The 14,341-nt window shown below is 42.6% G+C and overlaps 1 protein-coding gene across 1 annotated transcript; it reads right to left on the bottom strand.

The window, feature by feature from the left end:
• Window positions 1-4,854: 4,854 nt before the first annotated feature.
• C6H6orf141 (chromosome 6 C6orf141 homolog) lies at window positions 4,855-10,340 on the bottom strand. The gene is made up of 2 exons (XM_031667118.1): window positions 7,862-10,340; window positions 4,855-5,878 (listed from the first exon to the last, which is right to left on the bottom strand). The coding sequence occupies exon 1, from the start codon at window positions 9,646-9,648 to the stop codon at window positions 8,911-8,913; it is 738 nt and encodes a 245-aa protein (XP_031522978.1). The 5' UTR covers window positions 9,649-10,340; the 3' UTR covers window positions 4,855-5,878; window positions 7,862-8,910.
• Window positions 10,341-14,341: the final 4,001 nt, after the last annotated feature.

Below are 14,341 nucleotides of genomic sequence, written 5' to 3'. Positions count from 1 at the left end.
TCTATGTGTGAGACAGATTGCGAGAGAGAGAGAGACAGACAGACAGACAGTGACAGAGGGACAGAGCTATTAGGAGGACAACACAGAGGCGTTTCAATGATCTTCCACACAGAAAAAATATAGTAAAGAAGAATAAAAATGTGCTAATTTGAAAATTACATCTGCTTTATTAAAATTTAAGCAATAATCATGAGAATCTTTTAGAATTTAAAACAATAAATTTCTTTTCAGATAGAAGCATTTTATCACTAACTACATGACAGTAATAAAAAGCAAGCCGGGCGCAGTGGCTCAAGCCTGTAATCCCAGCACTTTGGGAGGCCGAGACGGGCGAATCACGAGGTCAGGAGATCGAGACCATCCTGGCTAACATGGTGAAACCCCATCTCTACTAAAAAATACAAAAAACTAGCCAGGCGAGGTGGCGGGCGCCTGTAGTCCCAGCTACTCGGGAGGCTGAGGAAGGAGAATGGCGTAAACCCGGGAGGCGGAGCTTATAGTGAGCTGAGATCTGGCCACTGCACTCCAGCCTGGACGACAGAGCCAGACTCCGTCTCAAAAAATAAATAAATAAATAAATAAATAAATAAATAAATAAAAATAAAAAGCAGAGGGCAGGCTTAGTGGCTCAAGCCTGTAATCCCAGCACTTTGGGAGGCTGAGGTGGGCAGATCACCTGAGGTCAAGAGTTCGAGACCAGCCTGGCCAACACAGCAAAACTTTGTCTCTACTAAAAGTACAAAAATTAGCTGGGTGTGGTGGCACATGCCTGTAATCCCAGCTACTCAGGAGACTGAGGCAGGACAATAGCTTGAACCCAGGAGGCAGGAGGTTGCAGTGAGCTGAGATTGCGCCATTGCACTCCAGCCTGGGCAACAAGAGTGAGACTCCATCTAAAAAAAGAAAGCAGAAAGACTTTTAGTCTGGCTTTATCATTGTTTTAAAATCTCTAATGACAAGCACTGCTTGTTGTTCTCTCTCGAGCAAACCCCACCCATTGTTTGGTCCTTGGCATGCCACTGAATATATAGGTCAGAGAATCCCCTTTCTTCTACTGCAACAGAATCCCAACCAGGGAGAGAAATGAGCAATCTCTTTCTTTCTTTTTTTTTTTTTTTGAGATGGGGTCTCGCTCTGTCACCCAGGCTGGAGTGCGGTGGTGTGATCTCAGCTCACTGCAACCTCTGCCTCCCGGGTTCAAGCAAGTCTCCTGCCTCAGCCATCCAAGTAGCTGGGATTACAGGTGCGCACCACCACATCTGGCTAATTTTTTTCTATTTTTAGTAGAGACGGGTTTCACCATGTTAGTCAGGCTGGTTTCGAACTCCAGACCTCAGGTGATCCACCCACGTCAGCCCCCCAAAGTGCTGGGATTAAAGGCATGAGCCACTGCACCCAGCCTTACCAATTTCTAATAAAAGGTTATTTATTTCATTTGTAACTTTGTACATTATTCCACCCAGTTAGGATAGAAAGATTATAGCATAAACCCTATAACCTCAGGGGCATGGGATAACATTGAGGCTGGATTGGAAAGTCCCCAGGTAGGCTTAGGGCTTTTCCTGACACAGGGACACCTGTGTTAGAGAATCCTTACAGAAGTTGACTGCATTCTGAAGTCCTCCCTGAAAGTTCTCTAGCTTTGTTAAAAAGTCGGTGGTACCCCTTATACCTCATTTGTCCTCTTCCAAGTAAGTCGAATTCAAGATATGCAGTTGTGCCCACTTTTCCATGGACCTCATGGCCTTTCCAAATAAGCTCAAAGTCACAAGATGTTTTGAAGGTAGAAAATGGCCTAAGGATGGTCCAATGGTCACACAAAGCAAATTTAACACTCAGGGGTTTGGGCCAGGAACAAGTCATGCAGTCTTAAGGTAATGCTTATGTATGCTGTAACCCCAGTGACCACTAGGTAATACCCCATGCCTAGGTGGACTTACACAGACTTGACTTTGCTTTCAGTAGGTGGCACTAGTCCATTACATAGCATTTTGGATGTCAACAGGATTAAACTATGCCAAAGCATATTTCACCTCCATAAAAAAGCTACTTGCAAGGCCGCATTCTGGATGTTTCTAATAAACAAGTATAATGTGATTATCTCCATAAAATAAATCTGTGACTAAATCTTCCAGAATTTTATGACTGGATTTTTCAGTTTCTAACTCGGTCTTCAGGGTTGGTTTAACACAAATGAAAGCCTGAGTATATGTATGGACAATGACCAGATCATATATGGTGAAATATGAAAAAAGACAGAAAAGAGTCTTAGTAAAAACCACTGGTTTGGACTTGATTTGTGTGTGTGTGTGTGTGTGTGTGTGTGTGTGTGTGTGTTCTATGTCTTCTGCTCTTTGTCATTAAAGACTAAAGCCTAATAATTAGAATGAAAAGTAAACTGAACAACACATTACCACTACCACTACTACTAATTATAATAATAGTTAATTTTGAGTATTTACTATATGCCAGATACTGTTCTAAGAATTTTTTTATTCACCTGAATCCTTGAAAAAAACTTATGAGATTGACACCATTTATTACAGAATTCCAACCTACAAGTTTTGTGACAAAGTCACAACCTGGGAAGTCAAACCACAGCCTCTGGAGCAATCAGCTCAAAAGGTCAGGACTTGGTCAGTGACTGCCAGCTTCTCTCTCTCTCTTTTTTCCAACTCAGGGCCCACCTAAGAAATCCCTAAACCAGTCATATAAGAAGCTGTCCTTCTAGATCACCTGCCTCCAGCTCCCCCATGCCAATAGGCTCCAAGCAGAGCATAACTAAAGCCTTTCTTTTTCCACTATTGCTAAAGAGTAATTGCATGGGACAGAGTTAAATAAGCAAGGAAAACTTTATTCAAGACTATTGCATTAGCGGCCAGGCATGGTGGCTCACACCTGTTATCCTAGCACTTTGGGAGGCCAAGGCAAGTGGATCATTTAAGGCCAGCAGTTTGAGACCAGCCTGGCCAACATGGCGAAACCCCATCTCTACTAAAAATAAAAAAAGTGGAAAAAAAAAAATAGTTGGGCGTAGTGGCATGTACTTGTAGTCTCAGCTACTCAGGAGGCTGAGGCAGGAAAATCGCTTGAACCCGGGAGGCAGGGGTTGCAGTGAGTCAAGATTGCACCACTGCTCTCCAGCCTGGACGACACAGCGAGACTCTGTCTCAAAAAACAAACAAAAAAACAAAAACTATTGCATTTGGGAGAGAGATTGAACTCAATTCCTTTGAAACAAAAGGTGGGAACGTTTTAAGCATTAAGGTGAGCTAGTGAAAAACTACGAGACAATGTTAAAAGGGACACTGGTCAATGTGATTATGCCATCTATGTTTGCTGATTGGCACTTTGAGAAGCTGGGCTTCCACCCTCCCACAGAGACTGATAGTTAGGGACCTCTGGGTTTTTTGTTTGTTTGTTTTTGGTGATTACATTTCAAAGGAATGGCTCCTAGGTCCTTAAGAGACATACCTGGATCTTTCTTAGACTTACATTTCAAAGAGGCAGAGAAAGAATTTACAATTGAAAGTCGTCTAAAGTAAATGCTCTAAGAAAGGGAAAGTCAGGGACCTAAGTCAAGAAGAAGCTTATCTAAAATTTAGTCAAGCTGAGGAATTGGTAAGATCATCTTGGCCACTACAAAGCTTTCCTATTGCCCTACCTGCCTTTGCTTCTCTGCCAAGCACAAATGATGCTGGCTGACTCTTTTATTATACCAAGCTCTGCAAACACAGCCTCTGTTTGTTCTATTTTTGGGAGGGCTGCAGTCTCCTCAAAGACTCTTGTTCTGTTTTTTGTTTGTCTGTTTGTTTTTGAGATGGAGTTTCGCTCTTGTTGCCTAGGCTAGAGTGCAATGGCACGATCTTGGCTCACCGCAATCTCCATCTCCCGGGTTCAAGTGATTCTCCTGCCTCAGCCTCCCGAGTAGCTGGGATTACGGGCATGCGCCACCACCCCAGCTGATTCAGTGTTTTTAGTAGAGACGGGGTTTCTCCATGTTGGTCAGGCTGGTCTTGAACTCCCGACCTCAGGTGATCCACCAGCCTCGGGCCTCCCAAAGTGCTGGGATTACAGGCGTGAGCCACCACGCTCCGCCTCTTGTTTTGTTTTAAGGTTAGAAATGTAAGTTTGAATTTGGTTAATTCCTTGCTTTGAAGATAACCAAGTCTTAATGTTTTATTTGTGACTACTGGCTGCATAATGCCTGAAAACCAATCATAACTCCTTACTCTCTCCAAAGTAATATGGACTTTATCTTCATCTAGAGAAGTATATTCACAGATTTGCCCTCCCTAATTACAGAGCAAAGTACTGACTGCAGTTATAGAGATGTCACGGTGTTCAAGAGTCACAGCCCTTTGTTTACTTATCTGAATCAGTTGATTCAAATTCTGGCTCCACCTTTTCCCCACTCCTCTCAATTCATCATAAGTGGCTGACAAGTTCTGACTCAGCCTGCAGAGTTGCAGTTGTGCAATATGTTAATGACTTCCTGCTTTTTCACCCTTACAGGAGTTTTTGATAACGTATTATTTCATATTCCTAGAGAACAAAATAGCCACATTTCTGAAATAGTTTGAAATCCAATGGTGAGTCAATGGTTCATTAGGGCAAACTTTCAAATAATAAGGCTCTTTTAAAAAGACACTATAAAACTTCATAGAGATCTCTTTGCCAATTTACCAATTCATATCCTCTATCTTTTCACCCTCCTGTAATCTTTAAGTGTTTTCAAAATTCTACAAATTATTATCTTCATGGCATTGTTAACAATTAATTGGGAACACAGAATTTTAAAAAACCTTTTAGTTTTGGTAAGTGACAAAATAGAATACAGAACTAAATATGAGAATATGTCAATGCTTCTCAAACTTTAATGTGAATCATCCAATGATCTTGATAAAATGCGAATTCTGATTCAGTAGATCTAGAATGGGGCCTCAGATTCCACGTTTCTAAAAACCTTCTTGGAGATGCCCATGCTGCCGTTTCACAGAACACATCATGAGTAGCATCAGTATATGTTTGTTTATATAAAGACAATATTCAGGAATATACAGAGGTTACATTAATACTACTTTACATAGTTTAGAAAAATGTATGTATATATGTAGGTATATACACATGAAGATATAATAAAACAAAACCATACTTGGCCAGGCATGGTGGCTGATGCCTATAAGCCCAGCGTGTTGGGAGGTCAAGGCAGGAGGATTGCTTGAGTCCAGGATTTTAAGACTAGCCTGGGCAACATAGCAAGGTGCTGTCCATAAAACAAAAACAAAACAAAACAAAAAAACTCATATTTGAAACTTGCCAAATATTAAAAGAGATTTGGGGTCATCTGTAAGTTTTTGCTTCCTTTATTATAATTTTCTTTGTCTTCATAACATTTCCCCAATTTTTATGCAGTGTGTATAACTTTTTCTTTTAATAAAAAGTTCTTTTTTCTTTTTCAAACCAAAGAGCCACATCAAGTTTTATCGCCAAGCACTGGAAACGTCCAACAAAAATAAGCAGCAAGTCAAATGTAATGATTCCCAAAAGGAGATCGCGGTTGTAAACAAATATTTTTAAGAGAGGATGACACTTGCCTGATCCTGGTGGTTATGCGATTCTGACATTTGTCTTATGGTCACTGGAGTGGCTTCTGGAAGTCTTTGATGTGGTTCATCCACCTAACACAATTTTAGATAATCATATTTTTCAGTGGAGTAGAGGTAAGATCAAAGAGCCAAGACCCAGCCATTCTCAGAGATTTCTTAGTATTGAGGATGCCCAAGTTTCACTTTGGATGCACTCCCAGGACACTTCTAAATGGGATAAGATTTCTCAGGCTCTTCAAATAACAGGGTTCTGCTTGGATCAGGAACATCTGTGAAGCAAATTCAACAGTATTTCGACTTTACTACTTTTTGTTTCCAATGAGAAAGAACTCTATATTAAATGAAATCTATAAACATGTTGCATGCGGTTAATCGGGAAGTTCAGTAAGCACTTTAAAAATAAATTTTCATTGCTTGAAACACAGTGAGGAAAGGAAAAAAAAAAAATTAACTCAAACATATTTGGTTTAAAGGAGTTAAGCTAACCTGGCTAAACACATTTTTGGCTGAAAGACAAAATGCAAACAAATTGTGTCTATTTTGCTTTTCTAGACAACAGGGCATCAGATTTAAAGCCCCAGAGGGAAAACAAACTAACCTGACAGGTTAAAGAAAGTATTCAAAGCTCCCATCTGCCCAGAACTAGGCAGTACTAAAATCTCTTCAATGACTGTTAAGCATAGTGTACCTTAGTCCTTTGAGCCTTACCATGAGTCCCTACACAAGACATGAAGGTCATTTCTAAGGAATTTAAGAAATATACTTACTGATCCATTAAAGGTTGGGAAAAGCTAGAAATAAGTCCTTGCTTTCAGGAGTACAGAACAGTCTTATTAAAAACCACTGGTTTGACTTTAATTAGATTTCTTGTGTTATACAATTTCTGCTCTTTGTTACTAAACAAAAGACTAAAGCCTAGTTAGGATGAAAAGTGAACTAAATAATAACCATGCTAATAATAAAAAATGTAACTAACTTTGAGCATTTATTGTATGACAGGCAAGGTTCTAAGTATTTTCGTTTAACTTAACCCTTAAAAAAAAAAACCCTCTATGAAGTTGCTACTATTTATTGTCCCCACTTAACAAATCAGCATACAGAGGCACACAGAGATAAGGCAGCTTGCCCGAGGGCATACAGTTAATAAAGAGGTAGAGCCAGTTTTGAACCCAAGCAGCTGACCTCCAGAGCTTGCCTCCAGAGAAGGCAGCTGAGTGATGCTACTTGCCATTTTTGGTTATTGTGAGAGACTTTTTTTGTTCTCCATATTCAATGATCAGTCACCTGGGCATGTGATGATTCAACCAAATTAATAAGCTCAGGTCTGAAACTTATGTGCCAAACAGGTTAATCTACCATTGGAGTCAGGCAGGGTTGTTAAGGAAAAGAGATTCATCTTAAGGGATGAATCTTTTCTACCTGTCAAGCAGTTTTGAACACAGATGAGCTCAGATGCTGAATTCCTCTCCCAAGTGAGGGTCTCACAGGCCTAAGAACTGCTAGTGATGATTCTCCAGCTGAGAGGCCTTGTAGGATTCAGGAACATTAAAGTGATTCTCTAGTACTTCTCACAAACATGAGTTAGAAAACCTAAGATATCGGCCGGGCGCGGTGGCTCACACCTGTAATCCTAGCACTTTGGGAGGCCAAGGCAGGGGGATCACCTGAGGTCAGGAGTTCAAGACCGGCCTGGCCAAGATGGAGAAACCCCATCTCTAATGAAAATACAAAATTAGCCGGGCGTGTTGGTGCATGGCTGTAATCCCAGCTACTCGGGAGGCTGAGGTAGGAGAATCTCTTGAACCCGGGAGGTAGAGGTTGCGGTGAGCTGAGATCCTGCCATTGCACTCCAGTCTGGGCAACAAGAGTGGAACTCTGTCTCAAAAAAAAAAAAGAAAAAAAGAAAACCTAGGATATCCTCAGTCATCTTTTGACTCCTAAGTGAGGGTCAAATAAATCCTCTAAAGGCCACCCCAAACCTTTAGGAGGGAGATGATCACATTCTTCATCCAGTTGGTAAGCATATGCAATTACTAGCTGTGTGACTTAGATATGCTACAAGACCTCTAGGCCTAGATTGGCTCATGAGTGAAACAGGAGCGTCTTATCTATCTGGCCTGCCAGGAGGCAAGAGGTGGATCAGATGACCTTTTGAGAACATTTCAAGCTCTAAACTAAAAATGAAGGCAAAAGGGAAGACTGGGGAAGGAGGCACCTTGCAACCATTTGCTCATCAAAAGCCAGAGTCCTACCTGCTTTGTTAATTCTTGCAGTAAATACTCCTTCAGGTGGTAAAGTGAAGTAGTTCACCTGGAGAGGGCTGCTTTGCTCCTCGCAGAGCTTCAACCAGGCCAACTACTAAAGAGTTAATTCAGATGGTATTTAATAATAAAGAAGAATAAACAAAATAAGAAAAATTAGTTGTTTCAGCAATACCAGAAGAGATTTTTTTAACTACACCAGGAAATCGGTATTTTCAATCCATTCTTGACTACAGGTCTCATTAATGAAGAACTGAGGAAAAGAATAAGATATGCATTCATTTTATGGCAAACTACATATTGTTATCTACCTTTAAATCAGAATATTTGCATGCAGTATTTTTAATATTAAAATTAAAAATGTATGAAAAATGCATGTTTACAGGACTAAATGAGCTATTGTTTGCGGTAAAGCCTTGTAAATGGAATTTCATGTTGAAATCTTAGTCTTCTGTCCCAACTCCTTCTTTCCCTAGCTCCTCTCTTTTTCTTTCTAACACTGAAATGTGGGAAGAAAAATGAAAAGTGCACATCAGAAGAGAGTCACTTGCTGCTTTGGTTTTATTTTCCCATTTCTTCTTACTTTCTGTTTTTGGCTTTTAAAACAAGCCTCTCTCCTTCACCCACTCCCACCCTCTTTGCAGAGAGCAGACTTCAAACTTCACTTCTGTTTCTAGGTCCTAAAGAGAAACAAGAGTGCGGGGTGGCGTGGGGGGAACAGAAAAGAGATCAATTGAGTTATTCCAAAATGCAAATTAACAACAGGTTTTCTCATCTCAAAACTCCCACATTCTGTCAATCTGAAAATATTTTTTCTCCCCCTCTTCTGGATGACTTAGGTCCCCACACCGCCAAGGAATTCAAGCCACAAAGGAGGTATTATGCTGCTTACAGTTCTTAATCTGCCTGCCTGAAGCTCTGCGCCAGCCTCTCAAAAGGTTCCTTCTGCAGGTTAATTGCTGGTTGGAGTTCCCAGAATAGCATTTTCTTTTAAGGATGATCGCTCATCCACCATCCCGGAACATTTCTCGGGTTACTCTTTAGAGTTTAATCTCCTCGAGCAAGGTCCCTGGAGACGGTGAAACCCTCCTCTCCGCGGCGTGAACGCGGGGTGCCCCTGTTCGTTCCTGGAGATTCCGGGGTTCAGCAGGGGCCCGGTGTCCCCCAGGCTGTCCCTCTCTACTGCTGCGAAAAGTGAGCGCGGTCACGGAGTGCTCCTCAGTCCTGGTGGTCATGCGACCCTTGGCCCACGAGGTCTGCAACACTTCTTGTGTTAGCTGATAATCCTCCACCCGCACAAGCACGTATTTGGCTGGGTCTGCTGGGTCCCGCGGCGGGGCTACACGCCTGCCAGAAATTCGCTTTTCTAGTTGAGAGACAGAAGGATAGCTGGGCTCCTCGCCGTGGTCCTCTCCACCCGCCGCGTGAGGAAGGTCCTTTGCACCGGCCACCTTTTCCCGTTCAGGGTCCCCTTGAGTCCCTAACCACCTCTCTGGGTGCAGGAGAAAGAGTACTTTCTCTCTGACCCAGGACTCACGGTCCAATTCCTCTCCGGCCCAAGGTCCGAGGGCCCGACCTGCCGATCTGTCCTCGTGGCCGCCGCCCTGGCTTCGGCTCGCCCCCGCCGTCGCGGGATTCCGGGCGCCCGGAGCCAGCGGGGCCCCGCGCCCCACCTCGCGCGGAAAAGACCCGAGGTCCCCCAGGCTGCGGGAGGAGTCCATGGGATTCGCAGCTCCCTGAGGCCCTCGGGTCTCCATCCTGGCAAAAGGGTCATTCATTCGTTCCTTCTTTGGCCAGTTCAAGCAGCAAGCGCTGCTGAGCTCCGGAAAGCGCGGGACCAGCCAGCCCTGGGTGTGGCCTCTGCCGCTGCCCCGGACTCCCAGCCCGCGAGAGCTGAAGACTGGATCAGCCTCAGGCCAACCGCGTGCGGAACCCGCCTCCTCGCCCTCCGCCTCTCCCACCTGGCAGCTGTCTAACCATTCAGAGGAAGCTTGACAGAAGCCCCAGTCACTCCTCTTCTTCCTCCTACTCCTGTGCGGAGCCCTGCTCCCTTTGTCATTCGCTGATTCAGTCCCCTTTTACTTTTCACCTCTATCCTAGTTTCCCACCCACCTTTCGTTTTTCTCTGGAGCTGAGGCGCAAAGGACACCCTTTCACTGCGCCCCCCTTGAAATGCCCCAAAGTGTGTTTACTTTCCAAGGACGCTCCTTGAGGTGAAGGAATAAAGAAGTTTGTTTGCATTTTAATTATCTGATCTAATTCTGAAAAGGGTCTGTGTCCACTCCGAATCCACTCCCACCATGCTACCAAAATAATGGAATGTAGATCAAAGGGTCAGACTGAAAAGTTGAAGCCTTGGATAAACTGGTTTTGGTTTCTTTGTCCTTCTTCCTTTAGAATGCCAGAATCTGTATCTCTGGAGGACAGTGTGTCACAGAGTGTCCTCGTCGTCGTCCTCCTCCTCTCCGTCCTCCTCCTCCCCCTCCTCCTTTTCTCTCTCTCCCTCTCTGTCTCCCCGCTCCCCCTGCCTCTTCCCCCGCCCGCCCCATGAGTCTCGCTCTGTAGCTCAGAATACAGTGCAGTGGCTCGCCTGGACTTTCCAGGCTCCCACCTCAGCCCCTCAAGTAATGGGGACTACAGGCGCTCACCCCCATGCCCACCTTTTTTCTTTCTTTTTTTTTTTTTTTTTTTTAGAGATGGTAGGGGTGGGGCTCTCCTATATTGCCCAAGCTGGTCTGGAACTCCTGGACGTGAGAGATACCCAGGATCCCCACCCTACCCCCACACCCACCTGGGCCTCCCAAAATTCTGCTATTCCAGGCTTGAGCCACTGCCCTGGCCAGTCTTGACTTTGTGTGTAATCAACGCTTGTCTCAGGAAGGTGTAGTCTTTGATTTAAAACAAGCTATAAAACGGAAGCAAAACAAACATCCAAATGAATTTTTTCAGGATTTGAAATTGTTTGTGTTTGTGTCGTTTATAAAATTCCCTCTGCACCCACCTGTCCTCTTTTAACCACAGGGGTTAAAAAAAAGTAAGTGTCTCTGGCGAGGCTTTCAGAATTTACCCATAGGCAGGCCCCCTGACACACTACTCTTCGCCTAAGGTTAAGTGTGGAGGCTAGGTCATAGAAAAAGAGCTCGTTTGTGGTTTCCAGTTCATCCTTGGCTGTTTGTTTTATTAAAAACCCACTGTTGGCTGAGTGTGGTGGTTCACACCTGTAGTCCCAGCATTTTGGGAGTCTGAGGCCGTCGGATCACTTGATGCCAGGAGTTTGAGACCAGCCTGGTCAACATGGTGAAACCCCGTCTCTACAAAAAGTACAAAAATTAGTCAGGCATGGTGGTACACACCTGTAATCCCAACTACTTGGGATGCTGAGGCACGAGAATCACTTGAACCAGAGAGGGGGAGGTTGCAGTGAGCCAAGATCATATCATACTACTGCATTCTAGTCTGGGTATTACAGCAAGAATTAAAAAGAAAAAGAAAAAAAAAAAGGAAAGAAGAGAAATCTAAATCCTGCCTGATTTAGAAAAATGAGTGCAATGGTGAAAAATTCTGCCCATAGTAGAAAACAAAGCAGTATAGTGAGATATTTGGAAAGGTAGGACTTTTGATATCTGCCAAATCATATAAAGAAATAAAGTGATGGAGGAGGAGTGAGAAAATCTGTGTCAGACTTGGCTGATTAGAAGCCTGACCTTAGTGGGCACAGTGACGCCTACTGGTAATCCCAGCTGCTTTTGAGGTTGAGGTGGGAGGATCCCTTGAGCCTAGGAGTTGGAATCTGGCCTGCACCATATGCCGAGACCCCTTTCTCTTCAACAACAAAAACAACCAAAAAATATACATGCCTGACCTTGGTCTGATTACTCCTCAATCAAAATTAACTCAAATTTTTGAGTGTTTTAGCCAAGAGTTGTTCTAAGCACTCTATATATTTAAACACGTTGATTCTTTACAACAAACTGTGAAAGTAGTACTGTTTCTTTGGTCTCTTCGAAATTTTTGAAGCACAAAGAGGTTAAGTGTGTGCCCAAGGTTAAAACCAATAAACAGTGGAGCCAAGATTCTAACTTATTTAAATGCTTGCTCCAAAATGACCTCTAAATTGCCTTCATATTTTAAGCCTGTGACCTCATGTTCTTTTCTGTTCATTTACATAACCACTAATTACTAACTATAAGCTACTCTTCTAGGTGATAGAGACATCTGGAGGAACAAGCCAAATTGCTTATCCTCTTAAAGGTTTTATTTATTTATTTATTTATTTATTTGAGACACAGTTTCACTCTTGTCGCCCATGCTGGAGTACAATGGCGCGATCTCAGCTCACTGCAACCTCCACCTCCCAGGTTCAAGCAATTCTCCTGCCTCCGCCCCCTGAGTAGCTGGGATTACAGGCATGTGCCACCGCACCTGGCTAATTTTGTCTTTTTTGTAGAGATGAACTTTTACCGTGTTGGCCAGGCTAGTCTCAAACTCCTGACCTCATGTAATCCACCCACCTTGGCCTCCCAAAGTGCTGGGATTACAGGCATGAGCCACCACACCCAGCCAAATGTTTTTATTCTTATCTATGCAGTAACATGCATCAATCCTCTGTCCAGAACTAGGAGATAATCAATTAATCTTAATATACATGAAAATTACCTGCAGCTTAATGTCTTACACTCCTTACAAAGATTCTGTTCTTATAGAGATTTGGATACAGATTTTTAGCAAGTCCCTCAGTAATTTAAACCTAGTGGTTCATGGACATTGTGAGAAGCATTTCCAAAAACATGTATAGATAAACTCTAACACTTTTTTGCTTATTTAGAGTGGCAACAAGAATACTATATTTTCTTTCCTTGAAGAATATGGGGAGAATTCCAATAAGGTGTCTGTATTTTAAGGGAAATATAATGTAAACCATAACGTTTATTGCTTTCAAATAGTTTTCTTGCCATTGGGGATTGTATGAGGTATTAGAGTGGGGGATGAGAAAAGAGGAAAAGTTATTTGCTGAAGAATGAAGCAGACTCATTCATCATATTGCACTTGCATTTCTAGATGTCAAGAAGTTATGTATTAATGCATGAAAGAACATGAAAGGGAAATGCTAAATGAATCACTCTTCAAAAAGGTGAAGTCTGAAAAGCATATCAACCAGAAAGACAGCTTGCCTTTAGGATAGTGGTGTCTGTTGTGCTTTAATATCTCAAAGTGCCTAAAAGACTGATAAAGGATGCTAAAGTGAACCCATTTACTTTGTCTCTGATGTGCGCATAATAGCTGCAAATGTGCAGGCCAATGAGTAATAAAGCAATTTATATTCCTGGGGTCTGTAAAGTTATTGGGGATCATCAGCACACGCTTTGCCCTGGTAGGGCCAAAAGAGCAATCTAACCCACCTTGGCCTCCCAAAGTGCTGGGATGACAGGTGTGAGCCACCACACCCAGCCTAACCAAAGAGCAGTCCCTCTTATTTTGCCTGTTAGAACTAGAAGTTATTTTACATACTTACGACACTCTCATAAGTTATTTGAACAATTCTGCCTTTCGAAGGTTTACTCTTCACTCGCAGACCTCTGCCTTTAATTTACACCTGTAGCAACATTTCATAGCTTTTTTTCCCCTGTCAGATATGACATTCTTGAGTTGAAAAACTCATCTATTCAACAGTTTTTAACTTCTGAGAAAGCAAAAAGTGGCCCTTCAGGTAGCCAGGCCATGGTGATCCCAACTGAACATTATCAAAACTCAGAATAGAAGCATCGTTTATATAAAGCCAGTCTGTGACCATGTTTGTAACAAGACAGACAAGGACACTAAAAACTGTAAAGAAAATTAAACATCCCCCTCTTACAGCTAACAGAAATGACTATCAATCCTTTACTAATGATACTTCTGGTCTACATCTACTTTAATCCTCTCCTTTCCTAGATAAAAGTCACCAAGGTACCCCATCATGGAGTTGATCCCAGTTCTTGACAACATCTAACACAGCACTGGCTCCTGTTTCGTTAAATCTTATTTAGGACTATCATCTCTAGTCCAAATCCTATACAACGCCCCTCCCAAATCCACTTAGTGAATTATCCTGTAATTACTCAACGGTGCATTCTTAGCCGCTGAAGCAAGAAAAATAAACCTAACTTATTTTTCTTTAGTACACGAGTGTTCCTGCTGGTCTTTGTTTACTAAAATTTAAAACTTGTCAATTTAGAAAGCATATAATGTTGTGTTCCCAAATGAAGTAGGCACAAACATTGTGGGTAGAAAGTGAGGGGGACAAATTGGAGCAGGAATGGATTTGTAGTTACTTGGTTACAATCAGCTTGAAGTGGCTGATTAAGAAATGCAGCAGTGCATCAATTGAATAAATATATCAATCAAATAAAACAATACATCAATAGGATTTTACTTTTAAATGGGAAATACAGAGTTGTGGAAAGTAGAAGGACCAAGAAGAACTCTTCTATT

The sequence above is a fragment of the Papio anubis genome, chromosome 6 (genome assembly GCF_008728515.1).
Source record: "Papio anubis isolate 15944 chromosome 6, Panubis1.0, whole genome shotgun sequence".
In the NCBI taxonomy this organism is placed as follows: Eukaryota; Metazoa; Chordata; class Mammalia; order Primates; family Cercopithecidae; genus Papio; species Papio anubis.
Note: the sequence above shows the minus strand (reverse complement) of the source record. Positions and strands in the feature narration are given on the sequence as shown.

Bases quoted from the DNA above. Each gene is read 5' to 3' on its own strand.
- C6H6orf141 (XM_031667118.1), bottom strand. From the start codon at position 9,648: ATGAATGACCCTTTTGCCAGGATGGAGACCCGAGGGCCTCAGGGAGCT.